Source organism: Oncorhynchus kisutch, linkage group LG6 (assembly GCF_002021735.2).
Source record: "Oncorhynchus kisutch isolate 150728-3 linkage group LG6, Okis_V2, whole genome shotgun sequence".
NCBI classification, from domain to species: domain Eukaryota; kingdom Metazoa; phylum Chordata; class Actinopteri; order Salmoniformes; family Salmonidae; genus Oncorhynchus; species Oncorhynchus kisutch.
The window spans coordinates 57,362,018-57,387,499 of NC_034179.2; the positions used below are offsets into that span (position 1 = coordinate 57,362,018).

At 41.7% G+C, this 25,482-nt stretch overlaps 1 protein-coding gene and 1 pseudogene across 2 annotated transcripts; both read left to right on the forward strand.

Annotated features, from left to right (window-relative positions):
* LOC109892189 (ATP-dependent RNA helicase DHX33-like) overlaps nucleotides 1-19,383 on the forward strand; it is a 27,319-nt pseudogene extending 7,936 nt beyond the window's left edge.
* Nucleotides 19,384-20,600: 1,217 nt separating this feature from the next.
* LOC109893028 (complement component 1 Q subcomponent-binding protein, mitochondrial) lies at nucleotides 20,601-24,934 on the forward strand. 2 transcript variants are annotated; one of them, XM_020486021.2, is made up of 6 exons: nucleotides 20,601-21,020; nucleotides 21,979-22,129; nucleotides 22,365-22,458; nucleotides 22,576-22,671; nucleotides 22,871-22,996; nucleotides 24,386-24,934. In XM_020486021.2, exons 1-6 carry the CDS (start codon nucleotides 20,768-20,770, stop codon nucleotides 24,533-24,535), a joined length of 870 nt encoding a protein of 289 aa, XP_020341610.1. In that variant the 5' UTR covers nucleotides 20,601-20,767; the 3' UTR covers nucleotides 24,536-24,934. The 2 variants fall into 2 exon arrangements, with proteins under 2 accessions (XP_020341610.1, XP_020341609.1); XM_020486020.2 differs by having other exon boundaries at nucleotides 20,613-21,020; nucleotides 22,853-22,996.
* Nucleotides 24,935-25,482: the final 548 nt, after the last annotated feature.

Below are 25,482 nucleotides of genomic sequence, written 5' to 3' on the forward strand. Positions count from 1 at the left end.
TTTGTGGAACGCTTTAATAGGACTTTGAAAGAGCGGATGTGGCGCTATTTTACAAGCTCACAACACCAACCGATATACAGACATAGTTCAGGATTTAGTAAACGGGTACAACCACAGCTACCATAAGACTATACGTATGAAGCCCTCGGAGGTCTCTTCGGAAAACTCTTTTCAAGTCTTTAAAAATATGTATGGTTTGTTCCCACTTCGCCGTAAGAAAAAAATGACTTTTAAATTCCTAGTGGGTGACTTGGTGCGTATATCAAAGTTGAGGGGTGTTTTCGACAAAAAAATACGAACAAGGCTTTAGCTCGGAGTTGTTTACCGTTACCGAATGTCTGCCACGCATTCCGCCGGTCTACAAATTAAAAGATTATGACGGGGATCTTATAGAGGGATCTTTTTATGAGAAGGAATTACAGAAGGTCCAGTTGGGTAAAGACAAAGTCTTTCACGTGGAGGAGATTCTAGATCAGAAGAGAGAAAAGGGTAAAAAATGGTTGCTGGTCCGCTGGAAAAACTGGCCTCAAAAGTTCAACAGTTGGGTATTGGAGCAGGATGTGGTGGAGGCAACGGGGCTTAATTTAAACCCCTAGTCATGATAACTAGCGCATCATTCGCGTGTACACAGTTGGGCATCATGGAACACAGCGGCTTCTACCTGACTCTCCCCAGTAATGCGTCGGCACAGATATATCGTAATAATCAGAGTTCGAAGTATACAACCAATTTTCCAAAGCCTATAGAGTTATCAGAGGCTTGGGAAGTAGGTCTCAGCGAGATTACATACCCCCATAGTTGGTATAATATCAAAGCTAAGGACCGTGATTTTTATTGCAAAAGGTTCTCGGAACCTGCGAAACTTATTAAGCTTAAAAAAGGTTTCTATAGAACCGTCGACAGGATCGTCTCAGAGTTGAATGAACACCTAACCCTGAACAAGATGGAAATATTCCTATTCTACAATCCAATCCATAAAAGGATACAAATCTCAGGGCCTGCTAACGGAGGTATAAAGACCAGCGGTAATTTATCCTACATGTTGGGGATGGGTCCCAATAAATGGACGTATGTGAACGATAAATTATTCCCATTCCCTGCGGATATACATGCAGGCTTTTACAACATATTTGTCTATACCGACATCATAACCTATCAAAGGGTCGGAGACAGCTGTGTGCCCCTCCTGCGAACAGTTCATATAGACGGCAAGGATGGGGACATCGTCACTGTCAATTATGACAAGCCGCACTACGTACATGTCAGCAAGAACTATATTGAAAACATTCTGGTTGAGCTTAAAACGGATCAGAACGAAAACATTGAATTTACTTATGGTAAAACGATTGTAAAACTCCACTTTAGACCCACCAAAACCTCTCTACATATATAATAGCTGTATTATATTTATAAACATAATACAAATAAAAGTGTTATGGAGCACCATCAGCTCGACCCTAACCGTTATGTTTCATACTATGTGGATCAAGTGGGTAATGGACTACCAGGATATCATGGAGCGCCGACAATGTATGGTTCGGGGATAGGAGGTATATTCCGTAACCTCTTCAGGATGGTTTTACCGTTTATGAAGAGAGGCTTCAGCATAGCCAAACCACATTTAAAATCAGCGGCTAAAAATATAGTAAGTGAGGTTGTAGCCAATGCTATGACCCGAAGGGCGTCACCAGAGGTGGAGCATCAAGAAGGCTCGGGGCTTATGATATTGTCTCGAAGGCCAAAAAAGAGACCCCCTGGTTTAAGGCGTACGCCGGCACCTAAAAAGCGGCGGTTAACTGTTAAAAGAACCTCAGTAAGTCAAAGACGGGGTAAAGTGAGGAGGTCTGTACCAAAACAGGCTAAAAGAATACTAGGAAGTATTTTCTAAAAGAATAAGTGACATGGCTCTTTTACATCGAATGTCCTCTGAAGCTATAAAGACAGAACTTGATCTTTTCACGGCACCGTTAACGCAGCATTCAATAGATAGATCCAGTTATGTGGAGATAGCCCCTCTCTCTGCTATTACCGATAACGGGCCTATCGAATTTTTCATACCAGGCCATGGTGACAACTATCTGGACCTCAACAACACCTTGGTGCATTTACGTCTAAAAGTGACCAAAAGAGATGGGTCTAATATTGCAGACGATGCCAAAGTGAGTCTCATTAATTACCCCTTGGCCACCATTTTCTCCCAAGTTGATGTGACTTTGGGTGAACGCCTAATCAGTCAAAGCAGCGCTACATACCCTTATAGAGCCATCATGGAGTGTTTACTAAACTACTCCGAAGACACTCTCAAAACCCAATTTAGCGCCGGGCTGTTTAGCAAGGATACTGCAGGAGCCTCTATGGAATCGACAGACCCTTCCACCGGTGCAAACAAAGGACTAGCGGCACGAGCTCGCTACTGCGCCGAATCTCGAGAGTTTCATTTGCTAGGCCCTATACACTCTGACATTTTCTTTCAAGAACGGTTACTCTTAAATTCGGTTGATTTAAGATTAAAATTAACCAGGGCCAAGGATGATTTTTGCCTGATGTCTCCCCAAGACGGGGATTTTAGTTTGAAAGTGTTGGGGGCAACCCTTTTTATTAAAAAAGTATCTGTATCTCCGGCCGTGCGCCTGGGTCACTCACATGCTTTGATGAAAGGAAATGCCCTTTACCCTCTCCAAAGAATTACCATGAAAACCTTTAGCATACCTGTGGGCAGTAGAATCTGCAGTCAAGAAAACCTATTTCTAGGCCCTTTACCTAGATATGTGGTTATAGGTCTGGTTGATCACGCCTCTAATACGGGCAGTTTAGATAAAAAACCCTTTAATTTTCAGCACTTCAATGCAGAGTATGTAGCGCTCTGTCAGGACGGACGTCAGGTTCCGGCGAAGGCTTTCCAACCACAATTTAATAACAACATATCTGTGCGAGAATTTTACAATCTATTCCTGGCTACAGGGCGACATCTAAAAGATCTCTCTTTACCTATTGACAGAAATGATTTTGCAGAGGGTTACACATTGTATGCTTTCAATTTATCACCTGATGATGACACCTCAGGAAATCTGTCTGTGGTGTCCCAAGGTAACCTCAGGCTGGAAATGCGTTTCCGTACACCTTTAGCCTGTACAGTTAGCATGATTGTTTACGCATGCTCTGATTCAATCTTGGAAGTGAATGCCCGAAGACAGGTCTTAGTGGATTAATATTAAGGACCTTTGAACAAAGACATGAATACCCAAGAGTTGGACGGTCTCATGAGCCGCTTGATTGGAAAACAATTTTGTGGAGTGTTGGCTTGTGATGAATTACCTATTGAGATATGGTCTGAGAGGCCTGCAATGTTTATTGTCAATACCCATCCTAAACACATGCCTGGTGAACATTGGCTAGCTATGACATTAGAACAGGAAGGTGGACGAAAAATCTCAACTTTTTTTGATTCCTATGGCTTTCCCCCCGGTTTTTCACATTTCCCTAAATCTATTAAAGATTTTTTGACCCTAAACGGTACAAAGATCTACTACAACATCAAACAAGTGCAAGATAACCTTTCCACTACATGCGGTCACCACTGTGTATTTTACCTGTGCCAAAGAGCCCGGGGAGTTTCTTTTGAAGATGTTATGTCTCTTTATAAGGATGATTTAAGAAGTAATGATAACCTTGTATCTTGTTTTGTTAGAAAATATCAAAAGTGTTCAAATGTGTGTCCTTTAAGAACGCGTAATCAAGGCGTATGCTCACGTCATATGTTTCAAGAATGCCACAAATGTTAACTTGCTTATTTTTCAAATAAAAAATTTATTGAATTTAATCATAGTCATTCAAAAGTCATTTTCAAAAGTCTAACCACGCCGAGAGATCGGGTTTAGGAAAAGGTCCTGAGACGTTCATGGGAGTAAATGAGTTAGCATCATCGCTTTCATATGGGGCCGGTGTCGTTGGGGCATCTTTAGGGGTGCTGTATCTCGTTGAAGGCTTTTGTTTTAAAGCTTGAATCTGTTGACGAAGCTTATGGTTGGGTACACCGGAGAGGGGGATGTTGAGGATTGCCAGGGCCTTAAGAAACTGACGCCAGCCGGGAGGCCTTCGGTCATCAGCAACCTTGTGGGCAGCCGTGGTACTTTTAAGCAAGTCCTGCATATGGGACCCCCTAACCACAGAGCCCTGAAGGATAAACTCTCCAGAGTCGTTCCAAGCAGCTATCCCCTTTGAGTCTTTTATCTTGTTCATAATGTATTTAACATTCTTCCTGTTACGTAAAGGCACATGTGTCAGTAGGTCATGCATAACTTTATCTTCAAATGGCATTTGAGCTTCACCCGACATATTATCTCCACTAGGTAAGATCGACGGTACAGGCCTTACAGGGGCATGGCTATCGTTAGGTTCGACATCTGTTAAAGGGTCCGGTAGGGAAAGGGTTAAATGGTTAGTCTCTCTCTCCCCTTGCTTTACCCGAGTCAAATACCTTTGCATTAGGTTTGTGTATTTTTGAATCTTATCATAGGGGTTCAATCCTTTTCGGTTCAAAACATCCTTCATGGCCGTATCCAAATCATTTTCCGCTGTTTGTCTGATATCTTCAGGACCCTGCATTTGTTTTTTAAGTCTATCCAACTCTTGTTGAGGCACCAAGTACATTTTAGTGGCCATCACACCACGTGTTCAACCCCCACGTCTGGCCGCAATAAGGCTGGTGATGAAGGGCACGGCTATACTGAGTAAAGGTAGAAGAAAACCCCCAGACTGTTGTATACTATGTCTTTTCTTTTGAAGACTGGCCCTTTTATTGGCAAAGAGTTTGATCGCTGTCTTTTGTCTCCTTAATTTTTTCAATTGGTTCAGGGTGAGTGGAATGCGTCCTTTGAGAAGATTCAAAGCAATCTCACATAGGGCTAATATGAGATCTGAAGAACAGCGACCCAAGATGGCCTTCCGTTCTTTAGCTGTAGAACCCACTAGCCTTCTCAAGAGGGGGAGGTTTCTTTTTAAACGCAGAGACATAGCGTTTACTTTTTAGGAAGGTATGCAGCAGGCCTCTCCCCCGGAAACAGCCCTGTACGTAGCCTAAGGTGTTCTGGAGTATTTGCTTTTAAATCCACGATTAAATAAGAAAATGGCTCTTTGGTAGCGTCCTCATAGCTCTCCATAAAGTATGATTTCCGTCCAGGGTACATCTGCTGAGCTAGAGTGCTAATTTGCAGTTTGTCTCTAGGATTTTTAAACAATACCATGTAGTTGGCATTCAAGCTAATGGTCCGACTATTTTTACCTTGGTGAAACACATTCTGGACCAAGTAAAGCACGGACAGGTTTCTATGATGAGTATATTGGGTAAAAGCTCGTGCAATTTCAGGGTGTTCGCTACCAGCAAATAGCATATCGTCCAAAACCAGCAGATTATTTACATGTGGGGGGAGAAGTTCATCATCAGACAGAGAATCGGGTATTCCTTCAACAAACTTGATTTTTATTGTCTTCAATAATTCATCATACAGAGGTTGGTAACATGAATAACACCATACAATATTGTCAGGCTTTTGAGATAACACATGTTCAGAATTCTCTAAAATACTTTTTACAAAAAAAGTTTTACCACTGTTTGAAGGGCCTGCAATTAATGCTGAAAAAGGCAATTGTAGACGGGGGTCAAAACCCTCGACAGCAGTCATAATATCTTAAGCTTTAAGACACACTGGGGCTTGTAGCATAAGTCAGTAGCCAAAGGGCAATGTGGTACCGTCAGGCAATAGCTGTCTCTTGTCATAGACTACCCTGAATCTTTTAGTGAGTGGTGCGTTTCTTAGATGGAACCCCTTTTTATCCCTCACTATTTTGTTGTAGGAGCTCAAAATCTCCAAGTCACTATTCTTGTCCTTTACGAACCCCTCGACCAAGCGCGTGATTGATTCCAAGTTTACACGCGGTGCATTTTCATAGTTTTGAGTCACGCCTTTGGCTTTCAACACCACGTGATTGGCTTTAGTCCTAAAAGCATAGCTTTTTGGACCACATGAGGACCATTCTGTAATATGGTCACCCTCTTCGAGTTCACTCGTTAAACCCCCAAGATAGTTGCTAAGTGGGGGGGTCCAATCCCCCGGTTTGCTTACATAGACCACAGAGTCTGTGTCGTGGTAAAGAACCCGCCTCTGAAGCTGTTCCATGAGGGTGTACAGTTCAAGGCGGCCATAGGCTGTGGTAAATGCTGCAAGAAACACATTTACATTACCCGGGGGTAGAACCCACTTTTGGTGGCGCCTCCATTGCACCAAGGCAATGTCTTGACTCAAGAAGGAAAAATGTGAAATTTCGTATTGGTCCGAAAAAACAAATTACAAAAATTCTTCGGGGTCTTTAATGATCGAAGTTGTTAGCATATTGCATCTCTGCGCTAATTTCCCCCAAAGGGAGTTCAAGTACAATTTCGACACATTTCTTTTGGTTTTGTTGACCTCTATTCTGTCAGGGTCAAGAAGTATGCCTTCTCTGTCATGGTAGTCTTGAATGTACTGGTCTTTACTTTCTTGATCTGTGACCGATGCAGGATAGCCTGAAGCCATCTGCTTGCATCTCAAGAAGGTTTTGATGTACTCTTTAAAAAGTGTGTCTGATTTCCTGGAAAAGTTCCACACTTCAAAGATTTTGGCCACACGATACCCCTTCTCTAAAGCCTTAGAGAATTCTACAGTGACCCATACACCGGTCAGGGCTCTTTCTTGATCTGTGTGATCACAGGGGTTTTCCTGGTTGTGGTTTTCACAGCATGTGCGACAAAGGGGAAAGAAAAGTTTTCCTTTAGGACCCTTGTAAGGCAACACAGGTATAAACAGCCCCCTAGGAGGGTAGACAGTCGCTTTGATTAAACCAAAATAATTTTGGGGTTCGTCAAAGTCGCTGTGAATAATTTCAGGATGCCCTATAGGATAGAATGAGGAACTCATTACATGAGGATATAGGGATGTAAAATCTACATAGCCTATTGTCTCGTCGGGTTGAGCTACATAACGCAATGTCAAAGCATTGGTCCGGCCTCCAAACAAGGCCTGTCGCGGTTCCAGGGGCTCTGGAGGGTCATAATGGGTAAGGAAGGCCTTAACACTAGGATCTGCCTTTTTGAGGGCTGTCCATTCGTGCTCCCACAAAACCACAACTTTTAACCCGTAAGTAGCCTTTAAAGAATTCAGTTTGTCTTGAAACTCTTGGTACATTTCCCCAAAAGTCTTTTGGGTTAGGACACACAAGGTGTGGGGGACAAAGCATAATTTACAACCGTGGAAGAAACAACCGTTGTACTCATACACTGTCTCAACCCCGTCAATCTGTGTGTATCCATCTACATGGTAAGGCCCAAAAGCCTTCTCCCCCCGATTCAAAGCATGTTGGATAAAAATATCTTTATCCTGGGCCAAGTACTCCAACCATTGAATGGAACCACTAGAGTAGGCCTTGAATTGGCGTCGGTAGTTGTCTGGCGATGGGATAGCTATAGATTCAGGAGTTAGATAGTGTGTACGATAGGTTTTCATGCACGCTGATGCAATAGTTGTACAGCTCCAGGGGTCAATGCCCGCATCTTTGATTACCTCTTCTCTGAATCTGAGGCATCCTTCACGAAGTATAACAACGTCATTGTCACAGTATGATTCCATCTCTTTATGGAAATCAAAAGTGCCATGTCTTACGGTCTCGTACCATGTCATGAATCTCTCACGCTCTTTGGGAGACATTTGATCACACCCGTACATTTCGGGGGCTGGATAAGATCCTATATAATGTAGATTCTCCTCAGATGTGAAGAAATGAGGGAAATAGCCTTTGACAGAGTTTTCAAAACCCAAGGCCTCTGGCATTTGAGCCAATCTCATGGGTAAGAAGCTTAAGCTGTCAATGTATCTCTGTTTGAAGGCGGGGTCAACAAAGCATAATATTTTACTCCCTTGAGCTATGACACTGGGGGCCACGCCTTGCTGTATCAAAGGGTTCAGAAGCAGATAGGCGTCATAGGCCCTAGCATTGTGAGCTATAAACGTGAAGTTTCTGTACTGGGCTTTTCTAAAATGTTTTAGAAAGAGCCGGGCACAATTGGGTCCCTCGGCCGACCATTTTTCACCCTTGAAAGTCATGGTTGACACAAAAATAGGCAAATGAACCCCTGATTGCTGATTTGTCTCAAAATCATAAAACACATATTTCTCTGTATGTTCATCTTCAGCCAAGGGCTGAATGTAACACTCATGTGTTACTTCTTGAACCGCTTCCGCGTCTCTGCTTTTCAAAGGACCTTTACAGATTGGGCAGTGTATAATTCCACAAACATGAGGTTTAGGGCTATCTATTTTAAGGTTGTAATTGCAATGACATTTTGGACATTTCTTGTTAATGTCACAACTGCTTACAGATTTACATGCCTTGGGATGCCATGTTTCAGTTTTGTGTTTTTCGTAACAGTAGGCCGAACGACATGTGCGGTGACAATCCGCACAGGGGGTCAAGTTTAGCGGCTGCATAGGGCAATGTTTATCCAGACATACTGAACAGTTGTAACGGCACGAGTGCCCCCCCATGCGTGTGTAGCCGGTATGACAGGCTGGACAGACATATGGCGCGCCTAAAAAGGCTGTGATGTTAGTTACGGCATAGTAATGCTCATTTTGCACATAAAAGTACATAGTCTTAGGATGTGGTTCGGGTATATTTTGGAACTTGAGGAGAGCGTCATTAGCCCTACTGTGGTACAAAACCACAATCTTGATGTTCAGAAAGTTTTCAAATTCGACTATGTCTGAGAAAGCCACAGCATCCTGTATACCGAGACCCACCGCAGTTTGTAGCTCTCGAGCTTTTTGTAACGCGGCTTGATCAGTACATCCTGGGCTGAGTAAGTGGGCCAAACCTATGGCAAAACATAGCTTATTACCTGGATTGTGAACGTTTATGAGATAGGCCCTTTTATTGCTTATGATTTCGGACTGCATTAAACTCTCGAGCTTTCGTCTCTGACCCCCGCCCCCTTGTGGTTGTCGTACTAATTGTACTACAAGTTCGAGGGTCCTATCTGCTAGCACGTTTAAATTTGACTGAACAAGGCGTTCTAGCAGTTTAACAAATTGTTCAAGCTCTGCTTCACCATTCTGTAAAATAAGCGATACCTTGCTCTGTAGACTGTCTCCACAAATTTCCAACTGTAAGAGATCCCTAGGTTCGCTATAATCTCTAATCCTCGCTAACAGTTCATTCAAAGTGTCCATAAGCATTACGTAAAACACAGCATATTCCCGAATCTGACCCCCCCATGCGAAATTGAAAAACTGGCGAACCTCAATATTGTTGAATTTATTTCGACGCAAAACATGTACACTTCGATCAAGACCTCCCCCCTCCAGATTTGCTAGGCAATTGTCCAACTGTTCAAAAACATCGTATTGGGTTTCAGACTCTTCGGACATTGGTGTTAAAGGCTGATTTATAGGTGTCTGGGGTGCCGAATTAAACCTAGCGCTCTCGTTCTGTACACTGATCTCAAGACCGCCCCCCTCCAGATTTGCTAGACATTTGTCCAACTGTTCAAAAACATCATATTGACTTTCAGACTCTTCGGACAATGTTGTTAAAGGCTGTCTTAGAGGTGTCTGTGGGGCCGAATTAAACCTAGGGCTCGCGTTAAGCTGGGTAATTAGAGATATGATGGTTTCGGGAATCTGTGTTAACATGTTTTCCTCGGAAGGCCCTGACTCATTCATACGTGTAATAATGTCTATGAGTTCGGAGGGAATCTGGGATAATAGATTTTCATCTATTGTCATTATGTCAATTACCCCCGAATCATTCATATGGTTAACTATATCTTGGAGCTCTGTAGGGATCCTGGCTAAGAGGGTTTCAATTGTCTCACTTTGGTCTATAGGGGGCGCCATCTGTCTAATTAAGGATGTGTGTGTGTGTGTGTGTTTACATGTGTGTTTTTTAACGGCGGTATTTGCTTGTTTTAGCCCTAATGTTTTTTAACATACGGGGTAGCTCGCTACGCCAGAATGACACATCCTGATTGTATTGATGCTCGAGTAGAATACACATGCGCCTCTGGAGTAGAGCCTTTCGTGATTTTAAACCCAGGGTAAACGCTTTGAAAAAACGTTCTTGGTCTATTTCAGAATCTGCTGTTTCCCCCACAGAATTGGCCGATTCAAGAAGGTTGGCAGCTTCACAGAACATCAAATCGTCTACCTCAGAAATGTCATTTAAATCTTTGACATCATCAGGTTTCGCTGTTTTCTTGACTGGTGTCTTTGGAGCCTCCTCGGGGATGCTTGTCTGGGCATCCTCCGATGTTTGTGCGTTATCTTTATAAGCCGGTGAGGAGTCTGAAATAAAAATAATACATACAAAAATAGGTTATTAACCCTAAAATATGTTAAAAATGCCAAATACATTTCAGATATAAGCCTATATATTAACAATACATTAATTAAATACCTCGGCTTTTTTGACGAGGGCTGTTCTGAAGAAGCTCTGAAACCAGGGGCTGATGTCTTTGTTCAACCTGTATTACAGCATCTGCAGGTTCGGTAGATGGTGAGCCTGAAAAAAATAAAATAAAAAAAATAAAAAAATAAACAGCATTAGGCCTTGTTTTAACATATTCCGGCATAAAAAAAATATATAAATATTAAAATAATAATATATATAAATAATAATATATAATTGATTCATACCTAGTCCTTGGAACGACGTCTCGTGAATATCGGCCAAGTAGAATTGTTCGGGTGAAGCGGAACTGTGGATCTGAGCACTAATTATCCTTTGGTGTTTAGAAATATGGGGGACAACGTTGTCCTGGCCAAGGGGAGTTGACCTGCCGTTTAAAGTCTCTGTTCGCTGCTTTTGTGTAAATACATCCTGGGAGTAGGGCAGAATTGTCTCGTAGTCATATGCTTCGCAGAAACCGTTCAGGCTCCATAGGGCCTCGTTTAACCTTCTAGGCTTTAGGTCCTCTGTAAACATATAAAATAACTTTTAATATAAGATGCCCACACTTTTTGTTTTTAAGGTATAAATATTTTTATGTATGGAATTCTTGGAGCTTACTTACGTTTACAATTCAGGGCAGGCGTTTGTTTGTCTGCACTTTGTTCCGGAGCCCCATTGGATGGTTCGAGCTCAGTTATACCTCGGAGTATCTGCGTGAATGCTTCAGAATCTATAAAACATTCGACAATATTAAAGCTATAATCACTTTAGCTAATATTGCCTTGTTATACGGTAAGCATACTGATCCTAATGATTGTTTAATATTTCTATAACATCCCACGCTTTTCAAACAATTCCCCACAACAACCAAATCTAATAAAGATTTATTTCAAGAACTCACCTTGCGATAGATCCATTAGACTGTTTTCCCCGATTATCTTTTTTAACGCTTCAGTCCGATAACGATTCTTGGAGTTTCTGGAGGTGCTGTTTGCATCGGAACTAAAACGCTGCTAACATTGCCCATGGTTTCTAGCGCTTTTGTACCCTACGACCTAGAGAAAAACCCCTGAATGATTTTTTACATAGCATTTGGGGTTTGTCGTTTTTTTCGGGCTATACCCCCGCCCATGGTATATTTGACACATTTCAAACACATGGTATTGGGTGTGTCTAAACATTAGGATCCTTTTGGATCTTCTAAAATCTCCGGGGTGCTAGCACCTAGATGCATGGGGGGTGGTTTGGTCTCGACATCGCTGGGATGAATGACTTTTTAGCCCACCTAAAAAAATAGTTTTATGAAAGGCCTTTAAGATTAGGAGTCGTAAGACACAATATTATTGTTGGGGGGTAGGCATCTGTTTTGCAGGCTAGTGTAAACCTTGGTTTCAAACGACCCACCAGGCATGCAAGGGTATTTTTTTAACAAACAACCCGCCCCCCCCTTTTTCTGTTTTTGAAACACACACACACACACACACACACACACACACACACACACACACACACAGCCACTACAGAAAACTCCCTCACGCACATACGCGCGCACATGGCTTTTTCCGCAAGTTTTTTCTCAGGGACAGACGGCGCTAAGAGTGAACAAACGCGAGAGTTCATAACGTGGTGAGATTCTGATTTTAAAACCATTTATTTCATTCAAAATATTTAGTACATACATTTTATATCCTTACATTCTTAAGGTATTTTACGATGCCTTTCTTACAGATCCTGGGAGCTTATGCAACCAACCGCCATTGTCCGTGTCGAGTTCGCCCTCAAAAGGCAAGGCTCTCTTGCTAGGTCCATCAACACTTGGTAAGTTTTCACTCCAGGGGTAGATCCTCCGTCGGGCCTTTTGGTCTTGACTCTGTCTCAAGGAAAGCCTCGCCCAGCGCTTTAACTGTTCCCCATTTTGGAAGAGAATGTCCAGCTTATTCATAAGTGTTATGAAAATTGGATAATCCACCCATTTAAAACTAAACACAGGAATAAAAAAGTTTACATGTTTGCGTGCTCTGGAAGCTACAGGAGAATTGACAGACTTTGTAGCATTAGCCTTATCATAAAGGTCACAGGCTAAAATTGTCACTTTGTTGTCAGGGCTATAGTCCATTGAAGCAATTCTTAGAGCCTTGAGATCACTGCGGCCGCAGACCTGTTCTTCCAACGCATATCCTGGCACATTTGTAACACTCAGGACCTGTTCAATTTTACAAAGAGCCAGCCTGATGTTTAGCCATTCTCTCATCCCCAGAGCCGGGGGAAAACTCCCAGGTTTTGCAGGATAAAGGGGTTTGGGTCCACGGTCTGTGAATATCTTTACCGTAGAATCCTCCGGGTGGAATATGTAAGACATGTGGCCCTCACTCGTACCCAAAAATCCTTTAAAACATTCTGGAGCTTCACACAGAACTTCTTCAAGGCTTTGGTCACTGGGTTCATGACAAGCCGAGCATAACATCCCTAAAATTGGCATAGGTGTCATTTTTGTTTAATATTCAGGGGGGTTATCATGTGCACTCTTAAACAGGAATTGTTCAGGCGCTTTATAAGGGGCATTAACCAACCCAAACCGTGAGAAACAGTAACAGGTTGACCTGACACATGGTCACTTACTCAACCCTGGGCATGCACCCTTCTACATGACATAGGGTCATAAATCATTACATAGGGTCATAAATCAGGCTTGGGTCATCAATCATTAACGGCCTGTCAAATGGACCCTTACTCACCCCATAGCCCCCACCTAACCAGGCTTGCCTATCAGGCTTGGGTCATCAATCATTAACGGCCTGTCAAATGGACCCTTACTCACCCCATAGCCCCCACCTAACCAGGCTTGCCTGACCAGAAGACATGCACACGTCATCACTACATAGGGTTCACATAGCGTTCACATAGGTTCACATAGGGTCATCAATCAAAATTTTGACACGTGACATCTACTTTAATCTCTCTGGCCTGGTTAAACCAGACTGAACGCTGCACTCACTAGTTCAGTCAGGCTACTAACCAGGCTACTACTATCACTACTCAATCTTATAACTTACATTAATCATACCTTTCTGGAAACACAAGTTGGAGTCATGATTCCAAATCACCATATGATGCCAGACAGGGTAGGGTTGTGATGTGTCCATTCTTAACAGGAAGCCCCTACATCATATGACATCCTGGTGGTCATGACGGGTCAGGAGGAGATAGAGGCGCTGGCCCGTACCTGCCGTGACATCGCCAAGAACCTCCCTGACGGCTGTGGTCCCATGACAGCCACCCCCCTGTACGCCTCTCTGTCCCCTGCTCAGCAGCTCAGGCTCTTCCAGCCTGCACCTAAGGTAGGATACACCTACACCCCCCTCAATGTCTTGCAGTCATCTACAGTGCCTTCAGAAAGTATTCACACCCCTTGACTTTTTCCACATTCTGTTGTGTTACTGCCTGAATTTAAAATGGATTACATTGCAATGTGTCACTGGCCTACACACAATACCCCATAATGTCAAAGTGGAATTAGGTTTTTAGAGAATTTGACAAATTCATTAAAAATTAAAAGCTGACATGTCAATAAGTATTCAACCGCTTTGTCATGGCAAACCTAAATAAGTTCAGGAGTAAAATTTGTATTAACAAGTCACATAATAATTTTTAATGACTACCTCGTCTCTGTACCCCACACATACAATTATCTGTAAAGTCACTGAGTCGAGCAGTGAATTTCAAACACAGATTCAACCACAAATATCACAGAGGATTTTCAATGCCTCGCAAAGGGGAAAATGTTACATTGATTTAATACATTTTGAATTCAGGCTGTAACAAAATGTGGAATAAGTCAAGGGGTATGAATACTTTCTGAAGGCACTGTATAATGTGATACATGGTCTCTGCAAGCAACTATATTGTTTTGCCAGGGTTGTAGGAAGGTCATTCTCTCAACCAACATCGCTGAGATGTCGATCACCATCTCAGGGATCAAATACATAATTGATACAGGTATGGTGAAAGCAAAACACTTCAACCCAGGTGAGATTCCTCACTGACTGTACACAATGCCTTTTAAACTCTGTTTCTCTACTTGTGAGTCACTCAGGTCTGTGGCGTAGTGTGAATAAATAAATGAATGAACTCGAATTATGAAATGAAATTGTATATTTTCTAAATAAATATGATAAAACAAAAATAGGCTTTAAAAATCAAAGATTAACATATATAATAAAGTCTACAGACTTATTTTCATTGTGTTCCTCATTATTTGTAATGTGTATCTGTCTGCCCCCCAGAGAGTGGTCTGGAGGTGTTAGCAGTACAGTGGGTATCTAAAGCCCAGGCGTGGCAGAGGGCAGGCAGGGCTGGCAGAGAGGACTCAGGCTCTGTCTACTGCCTCTACACCGAGGACGAGTTTGACAACCTCATCTCCATGACCGTGCCTGAGATAGAGGTGGGTAGGACCATGATGGCTTAGATTAGGAGCCGAAGCAAATCTAGTTGCTGTCACTGTTCACCTGTTAAAAGAGAACAGGGTAATTTTCAGTAGGCATGAAATGGTGAGGTACCTTAACATGTCCAATAAGAAACGCTCGTTTTCATTCGCCACTGTAAAAGTTTTTGCTACGGTGTGCCCTAATGAACACCGACCCAGTTCTTGCTGCAGCATAAGTTGATGCATCTCTAGGTCATTGTGAGTGAGTGTTCTGCTCCTCTGTTCTCTCCTCTGCAGGTGTAACTGTTCCTGTCCCGTGTTCTCCCCTGTAGGTGTAACCTGGCCAGTGTCATGCTGCAGCTTCTGGCTCTGGGGATTCCTAACGTGATGAACTTTGACTTCATGTCTAAGCCTTCTCCTGGTAAGCAGTCTGTCATCCAGTCCCAGGTCTGCTGTGTGTAGCATCACAGTGTGTTCACTGTGATGCTAACGTCTTCAGAAGTGTTATTATGTCAATCCACTGATATGTCTGTAGACTCAGATAGGAGTTAGTTGTACTACTGTAATTACGTTTACATTTTAGTCATTTAGCAGATTCTCTTATCCAGAGCAACTTACATTTAGTTATTATTCATGGTCGGAGTTGGTTGTAATCACGTAATGTTAATATGACTGTTCAGAGGCGATGAGTACGGCGGTGGAGCAGCTGGATCTACTAGGGGCTGTAGAGAAGAAAGATGAGCAGGTCACCCTCACTCCTCTGGGCAAGAAGATTTGCCAGCTTCCCCCTGGAGCCACGCTATGCCAAGGTAAGACACAGACACACAGGAAAGGGGCTTTTTATTGGAGGTTGTTTGTATTGATCCCCATGACCAACAATAAATACTGTATTAACACATTATCCCTCGCTGTATCTCTCTCTTGTGTGTCTACATCTACAGACCATCCTGCTGTCGCCAGACTTCCAGTGTTCTGAGGAGGTGCTGACCATCGTTTCTCTGCTGTCGGTGGACACGGTGCTCTACAACCCCCCTGTACACCGAGAGGAGTGTCTTGCCGCACGCAAGAAGTTCACCACCAGCGAGGGAGATCACTTGACACCGCTCTAGATCTAAAGAACCTTCATGAAAGTGAACGCCAACAAGGTCAGTGGATAACTCGAGGAAGAAGAAGCCTGTGGGGGAGACTATACAAAATGCACTTCAGCTATGATCAGCTGTATACAGTACCTCTGGACATACAGTGCATTCGGAAAGTATTCAGACCCCTTGACTTTTTCCACATTTTGTTACATTACAGCCTTATTCTGATATTGATTAAAATATTTTTTTTACTCATCAATCTACACACAATACCCCATAATGACAAAGAAAAAACAAGTTTAGACATTTTTGCAAATGTATAAAATCAAATAAACTATTACATTTACATAAGTATTCAGACCCGTTACTCAGTACTTTGTTGAAGCACCTTTGGCAGCGATTATAGCCTCGAGTCTTCTTGGGTATGACGCTACAAGCTTGGCACACCTGTATTTGAGGAGTTTCTCCCATTCTTCTCTGCAGATTCTCTCAAGCTCTGTCAGGTTGGATGGGGAGTGTCGCTGCACAGCTATTTTTAGGTCTCTCCAGAGCTGTTCGGTCAGGTTTAAGTCCGGGCTGTGGCTGGGCCACTCAAGGACATTCAGAGACTTGTCCCAAAGCCACTACTACATTGTCTTGGCTGTGTGCTTAGGGTCATTGTCCTGTTGGAAGGTGAACCTTCGGCCCAGTCCGAGGTCCTAAGCGCTCTGAAGCAGGTTTTCATCAAGGATCTCTCTATACTCCATTCATCTTTGCCTCGATCCCGACTAGTCTCCCAGTTCCTGCCACTGAAAAACATTCCCACAGCATGATGCCAACACCACCATCCTTCACCGTAGGGATTGTGCCAGGTTTCCTCCAGACATGACACTTGGCATTCAGGCCAAATAGTTAAGTCTTGGTTTCATCAGACCAGAGAATCTGTTTCTAATGGTCTGAGAGTCTTTTGGTGCCTTTTAGCAGACTCCAAGCTGGCTGTCATGTGCCTTTTACTGAGGAGTGGCTTCCGTCTGGCCACTCTACCATAAAGGCCTTATTGGTGGAATGCTAGAGAGATGGTTGTCCTTCTGGAATGTTCTCCCATCTCCACAGAAGAACTCTGGAGCTCTCTCAGAGTGACCATTGAGTTCTTGGTCACCTACCGGACCAAGGACCTTCTCACCCAATTGCTCAGTTTGGCCGGGGCGGCCAGCTCTAGTTTGGTTGTTCCAAACTTCTTTCATTTAATCTTGCAATGCTGCAGAATTTTTTTTGGTACTCTTCCCCAGATCTGTGCCTCAACCCAATCCTGTCTCAGAGCTCTACAGACAATTCCTTCAACATCATGGCTTGGTTTGACATGCACTGTCAATTGTGGGACCTTATATAGACAGGTGTGTGCCTTTCCAAATCATGTCCAATCATTTGAATTTTCCACAGGTGACTCTAATCAAGCTGTAGAAACGTCTCGAGGATGTTCAATGGAAACCGGATGCACCTGAGCTTAATTTTGAGTCTCATAGCAAAGGGTCTGAATACTTATGTAAATAAGTAATTAAATAAGTATTAAATAATATAATTTAATATATTGGCAAAAATCTGGTTTCACTTTGTCATTATGGGGTATTGTGTGTAGATTGATGAGGAACATCTTAATTTAATTGTTTCAAAATGTTGAAAAAGAGAAGGGGTCTGAATACTTTCCGAATGCACCGTGTAGAGTTAAATTCCCAGGCTAAAATGCTGTTTCAGTAGAGGTTCTCTATTGAACATTGTTTTTAGCCCAGAAGTAGTCTTAATCTGTGTCTGGGAAACTGGCCCCTGTGTTCTTTGTGCAGTGTTATCATTTATATATTGTGTAGATTCAGTACAGGCTCTGATGTGTGTCCCGTGTTGTAGGAGTGGTGTCGGGAGAACTTTGTCAACAGCAGGAACATGACCATGGTTGGAGAGGTCCGTGCACAGCTACGAGATATCTGCCTCAAGGTACCGAAACAAATCCATCACACCACAAGTAACCAGTTCTCTCAAAATTGCTCTTCATCAGCAGAAAAGGGGAATTTGCACACTGAAATGTATACTTCCAAATGTGTTTGCGGCATTGTTTCAACTTTTAAGGTCTTCTTATTTGCTTGATGAACTAATATATATATATATATTATATATTATATATATATAATATCTTTCACCTGAACACATCCATTACATATACACAAATGATCTAGCTCTTTTCACACATAATGTCCATCTCCTTCTCCCCTCCCTGTTCCAGCTGAAACTTTAGGGGGTTTAAAGGGTGGGTTGGTAGGTGCGCGTGTGTCTCATTCACCAGATCTCAACCCAATTGAACACTTATGGGAGATTCTGGAGCGGCGCCTGAGACAGCATTTTCCACCACCATCAACAAAACACCAAATTATGGAATTCCTCATGGAAGAATGGTGTCGTATCCCTCCAGCCGAGTTCCAGAGACTTGTAGAATCTATGCCAAGGCACATTGGAGCTGTTCTGGCAGCTCGTGGCAACACCCTATTAAGACACTGTTGGTGTTTCCTTTATTTTGGTAGTTACCATAAATGCCATACCATGTAACATGTACATATTTTGTTTTGATATATTGAAATATTTAGATATTATATCACAGTATTTAATTAAACATATGGTAAGCAGTTGTTGCTTTTGCATAGAGGAACCACTTTGGCATAGGTTTACTTTTTTGTCTTCATTGAGTTTTTGTCACAATTTCATCATCATTCATCATCATCTGTGTTATTACTGACAAAGAAAATGACTCTGTCAATAGTCCTAAAAGGATACCAAGACATCTGTCCACATCAGTGGGGGTGGGTGGTCATAGTGTGTTTGTGTGTGTGGCTGGGTTAATATGGTATGGCATCTGTCAGTTGAGGTGGTATAGAAGGAGTGAATTGAATGTCTTTCATTCGCAAATGCCTGCTGTTTCAACTTCAGTCACTTTTTCTTACCTGATGCATGCTTTGCTGCTGCAGTAATGTACATTAACTGGCAGCTCCAAAGGAAGCTGCACTGATCTCTGGTTAAATGGACTTCAAAGCATGTTGTGAGGTTGGTCACTTCATTTAGCCAATTAATGTGCATCTAAGATATGTGATTGCTGAAGATTTCATATGGAGAATTTGATAATCTGCTGATAAATAATTTCCCCAATCAAGAATGGTTGTTCAATGAGTGTTTATTGGATAACCAATGGCAATATATGTTATTGAAAAGTCATTGTTTGCAGAATATTTGCATTTAGAGGCAGTGCTTTTCATTGGATGATGAACAATCTGACCTGTGTTGAAAGTCAGAATATTATTATAAAAGATGACAGGGTGACTTTATACGACATACGCTGGTTATATCCACTAGTATTTCTAATAAAAACCTTTTCCTCAGTTATTTTTGTTTTATTTGCAATAATGTTTGTCTTTTCAACTGCATGATTAAGTGAAGACACAGTATGACGGTACAGTATCTTCTAATGTTCTGTCTTATGTTTGCCACCTGAGGTGGCAGGCATCCTAGTGGTTAAGAGCTTGGGGCCAATAACCAAAAGGTCACTGGTTTAAATACCTGAGCCAACTAGGTGAACAATCTGTGCCCTTTGAGCAAGGCACTTATTAACACTAATTGATCCAGGGTTACTGATCCCTGACTGCATTTAGTTGTGTTACAGCCTGAATTCAAAATTTATCAATACCATGATGACAAAGTAATATGTTTTTAGACATTTTTGTCTAAATGTATTGAAAATGAAATGCAGAAAAAGCATCAACCGAGAGCATCAAAGCAGGGACCGAGAGACTGAAAAACAGCTTCTATCTCAAGGCCATCAGACTGTTAAACAGCCACCACTAACATTGAGTGGCTGCTGCCAACATACTGACTCAACTCCAGTCACTTTAATAATGGAAAAATTGATGTAAAAATTTATCACAAGCCACTTTAAACAATGCCACTTAATATAATGTTTACATACCCTACATTACTCATCTCATATGTATATACTGTACCCTATACCATCTACTGCATCTTACCATATTGCCGTTCTGTACCATCACTCATTCATATATGTTTATGTACATATTCTTCATCCCTTTACACTTGTGTGTATAAGGTAGTTGTTGTGGAATTGTTAGGTTAGATTACTGCATTGTCTCGCATTAACATCTGCTAACCATGTGTATGTGACAAATACAATTTGATTTATTTGGATCAGTCTAAAACTTTACACATACACTGCTTTCATCTAGTGGCCCAAATCTAAATTGCGCCTACACTCCTAAGTGATATAACGGTCTTTCTATCATTTCAAAGATGACGAAGGAAAAAAAAAATAGAAAACGCATGTTTTTTGTTTGTATTATATTTTACCAGATCTAATGTGTTAATTTCTCATACATTATTTTCACATTTCGACAAACTTCTGTGTTTCCATTCAAATGGTATCAAGAATATACATATCCTTGCTTCAGGTCCTGAGCTACAGGCAGTTCGATTTGGGCATGTCATTTTCGGCGAAAATTGAAAAAAAAGGGTCCAATATTTAAGATATTTTAATACCTGTTATTTTCCCCCAAAATATTACAAAAAACGTTGCAAAACCTCAGTGGGCTGGACCTTGGGACCACTTCCGGTTCAAAGTTTGAGGAGGTCAGGGTGTCCTTCCCACGTGTTTTCTCAGGCAGTAATCTGTCTGTAACGTCAGTAGTGGGTAACTGATACTCTGGGTTTATTTTACTATTATATTTTCTTATTTAGTCAAATTTACCAATCTATAACCATGCTAAAGTCTCTTTCCCGAACGGTGAGTACTGCAGTTCGAATTTCTACAACCACAATGTTTTCGGCCCGAACTCTCCAGCCTCTTACGAGATCGACATTATGTTCTCCAAACTCCGGAACCATACGGCCTTTCAGCCGGTCTCTCTGGATGATGAGCCATAACGGGGCAGCATCGGTATACAGACCAAAACTCTTCAGTTCAAAAGGATTTACTCCTGTGTCGTGTGGATGTGGATCACTACACACAGAAGGTAATAACTAGCTGGATTAACTATCTACTGTTGTGTGAGTACGCTAGCTAACGTTAGCTATCTAGCTTCTAGCTAAATATGACATTCCTTAAAAACACGCCACTTCTATACGGCTATATTTACGCAGCAGGTCAGGATAATTAGGTTAAGGTTGGAAATTAAGGTTAGGGTTAGTGGAAATGCTCTCCTAACCTGCTAAATAGGGTTAAACTTGGACTTGTTGAATATAATTACTAGTTACCTGTATCTAAAGCAATTGAGTAATAGCTGCGACCAGGATGCAAAACATGGACATAATTTATTTAACCGTTGTCATGTAGCTGACAGGTTGGACGAAATTTGCAACAGAAATGTCACCAATGCGTTTCACCCACGGTTTGGAACATTCGTCTGTGTACATCTATCCGTAGCTAGTCATATTCATAGCTAGTTTGTTTATCAGTTAAGACCGCTTGTTCTAGAGCAGTGCGGAAGGCTAAGCTGATAATGAAAAGATCAGTAACTATTGAAAGTGATGTTAACTGGCTGGTTATCCTTGATGTTATCTACATCTGGACCCGTGTGTAATTCAATGCACATGTGACCATGGGAATGGAACATTAGTGGGTGCAAATGTATAGGGGTTGGTCATAATCTATGGGACATTGTGTATATACAGTTTTAACCTGTATTTAACTAGGCAAGTATTTTAAGAACAAATTCTTATTTGCAATGACTGCCTATCCCAACCAAATCCTCCCCTAACCTGGACGACAGTGGGCAAATTGTGCGCCGCCCTATGGGACTTCCGATCACGGCCGGTTGTGATACAGCCTGGGATTGAACCAGGGTCTGTAGTCACGCCTCTAGCGCTGCGATGCTATATATATATATAGCAGTTTCACATCCGTTACACTAGCATGTAGCTAATACTGACTTATCTTCTGTTCTAAGATCCTATATAATTGCTCGGTTTCAGGAGACAAAGCCTTTGGAAATTTCCTTTCGGATGAAATCAAAGAAGAGAGGAAGATCCAGAAAAGCAGTACTCTTCCCAAGATGTCTGGAGGGTGGGAGCTACAGCAGAACGGCACAGAAGCCAAACTCATTAGGACAATTTCTGGAGAAAAGTAAGGCCATCTCGATATTAGCTTATCCCTGCCTGCTACACCAAGTAGATTAGTAAATGACCGGTACTGATACAACCCCTGCAGATATTTTATTTGACTAATAATTAACCTAGATGTTGTATTAATAAATCCATAACTGCACAAAATGAACCCAGTTAACATTATTTGAAAGTAATTTGAACTACATTTTCTATAAGAGACTCTACATTGTCTGACCCCTCGTCCTTTTACTTAGAGTGACCGTCACATTCAACGTCAACAACAGTATTCCCCCTAAGTTTGAAGAGGATGCTGAACAAGCACAGGGACAGAAGTCTGCAGAGAATGAGGTAAACCTCTTTGTACTGTCTTTTCCGAAATGGACACGTGGACTTTTTTAAAAACTGAACGTGTTGCAGTGTTACATTGTTTAGGTTTTGAACCATGTGTATTTTGTTTCCTTAAAGCCAGATATTGTGTCTTCACCCAACTTCGTTGTCGAGGTGACAAAACAGGCGGCAAAACATTCCTTGGTGTTTGACTGCCATTATCCTGAAGATGAGGTAAATTATCCTACAAGTGAATCATCATTGGCTTCATGTATAGTCCAGACTAAGTTGAAACAAAATACATCTTTATCAACATAATTGGGAAGCATGCCCCCTCAGTTGCTAATCCCCTAAGGCTTTATTGCTTTGTTTCTTACCACATTTAGTTAATAAGCAATATATCTGACAATCTTAGGCTAAATACATTTTCCAGGCAATCCATGGTGAAGGGGAAGAGGAGAGTGATATTTTTGCCATCCGTGAGGTCAGCTTCCAGCCTGAGGGAGATGTAGAGTGGAAGGAGACCGCCTACACACTCAACACAGACTCTCTGGACTGGGTAAGTACTGTATATTGGACCATCTGTCTGCAAATTAAATATCATTACAAATACTTCTGAGTGTCAATGATAACTTGACTGCCTACAATATTCAATATTGGTCTTAATGAAGCTTTGGTAGAATTGTGACACACTTTTTAGAAAGCAACATGAGTTATAACCAGGAATTATGAGGTGTATTACTCTCCAGACACTGCAAACCTACTCCCACGACGGTTAAGGTGGCTGGCTTATTTAACCTTTATTTAACTAGACATGTCTGTTAAAACCTCTTTGGGCTGAGATCCCACTAACGGGATCGATATGACAACAGCCAGTGAAAGTGCAGGGCCATTTTAAAGATATACTTCTTGTTAATCCCACCACAGTGTCCGATTTCAAAAAGGCTTTACAGCGAAAGCAAATCCAAACGATTATGCGAGGTCAGAGCCAAGTCACAGAAAAACACAGCCATTTTTCCAGCCAAAGAGAGGAGTCACAAAAAGCATAAATAGAGATAAATTAATCACTAACCTTTGACCTTCATCAGATGACACTCATAGGACTTCATGTTACACAATACATGTATGTTTTGTTCGATAAAGTTCATATTTATAGAAAAAAAATCTGTTTACATTGACGCGTTACGTTCAGTAGTTCCAAAACATCCAGTGATTTTTGCAGAGAGCCACATCAATTTCCAGAAATACTCACAATAAACATTGATAAAAGATACAACTATTATGCACGGAATTATAGATACACTTCTCCTTAATGCAACCGCTGTGTCAGATTTAAAAAAAACTTTACGGAAAAAGCACACCATGCTATAATCTGAGTACTGCGCTCAGGGACCAAAACAACCCAAACAGATATCCGCCATGTTGTGTAGTGTGTAGCCATGTTGTGTAATACACACTGTGTATTCGATAGGCCAAGAGTTGAAAAACTACAAACCTCAGATTTCCCACTTCCTGGTTGGATTTTTTCTCAGGTTTTTGCCTGCCATATGAGTTTTGTTATACTCACAGATATCAATCAAACAGTTTTAGAAACTTCAGAGTGTTTTATATCCAAATCTACTAATAATATGCATATATCAACTGGGCCTGAGTAGCAGACAGTTTACTCTGGGCACCTTATTCATCCAAGCTATTCAATACTGCCCCCAGCCCAAAGAAGTTAAGAACCAATTCTTATTTACAATGACTGCCTAACCTGGGTGACGCTGGGCCAAATGGGAGCTGTCCTATGGGACTCCCAATCACGGTCGGTTGTGATAGAGCCTGGAATCGAACCAGCATCTGTAGTGACTCCTCTAGCACTGAGATGCAGTGCCTTAGACCGATGCACATAGTTACGGTTTAATTTTGAAGTTCTCACTGGCCGTTCCTTTGTGATTTACCTCAGGCCCTGTATGACCACCTCATGGACTTCCTGGCTGACCGGGGGGTTGACAACACGTTTGCTGATGAACTGATTGAGCTGAGCACTGCCATGGAGCATCACGAATACATCAAGTTCCTGGAGGACCTCAGTGGCTTTGTCAAATGCAATTAATGTTTGGAATGAATAGATTCAACAAGCTGTGTATAAATAAATTCACAAACCAAACTAATTTCATTAAGACACCATCCCCCTCTACATTGAAAATGTGAACAAATGGAAAGTATTTAAATTTGAGTGAAAGTATAGGCACTGATTGAAGTCATTGCCCAGTTTGGACATGTCAGTTATCATTTAGACTGTTGTATGAGTTTCTGCCGCTTTGAACAGTAATTTAATATTGAACTACTGCTTTGCTGCAAATTTATCAGCGTTGCAAATGCTTCTGTATTTTACTGTCTCTCAAAATAAGGTTAATGTATGAAGGCTGTCATTGTCATTTGTCAACATTTTGGAAGCATGTCAGTCACCGCCCAAGTCACTGTATGACAAAATAATATGTTTCATAAATGAGTGGTTCAGCATGATTTTATTTCAGATAGTATCCAAGCATGGTCAACTGACATTTTATAAGAGGTGTAATGAAGATCCAGTCAGTGTCCACATAGTCACTGTACTCTGCATTCAAGTATTTGATAGTCAATACATAACCATTGAAGAAAACGGTTATTGCTTTGACACCTTAAATGAACACTTCTATAAATCCATGCTACTTCCAGTTCTAGTGAAGGACCCCTTAATACTTCATCTCAAAATATGGTTTTATTCGATGAATACATTAGGAATGTTTAACATGGTAAGTGGGGGGAGCTCGGTAGTGATACTGGGCAAGTGTCCTATTATGGCCTGGCTGACGTCCCAAACAGAAATCGTTATGATAAACTGTCTTCCTATGTCCCAAGTGGTACCCCGTTCCCTTTATAGTACACTGCTTTTGACCAGGACCCATAGGAAAGAAAATATAAATTCAGGGCCCATAAGGTACTATATAGGGAATAGGGTGCCATTTGGGATGAATCCAAGTGTTTAACCAGTCAGCCGGGTGGCTTGAGGTTAGGCAA

Coding starts and splice junctions, on each gene's coding strand:
- LOC109893028 (XM_020486020.2), top strand. CDS start 20,768: ATGCTAAAGTCTCTTTCCCGAACGGTGAGTACTGCAGTTCGAATTTCT. Junction 21,021..21,978: donor TGGATCACTACACACAGAAG/GTAATAACTAGC, acceptor GCTCGGTTTCAG/GAGACAAAGCCTTTGGAAAT. Junction 22,130..22,364: donor AGGACAATTTCTGGAGAAAA/GTAAGGCCATCT, acceptor CCTTTTACTTAG/AGTGACCGTCACATTCAACG.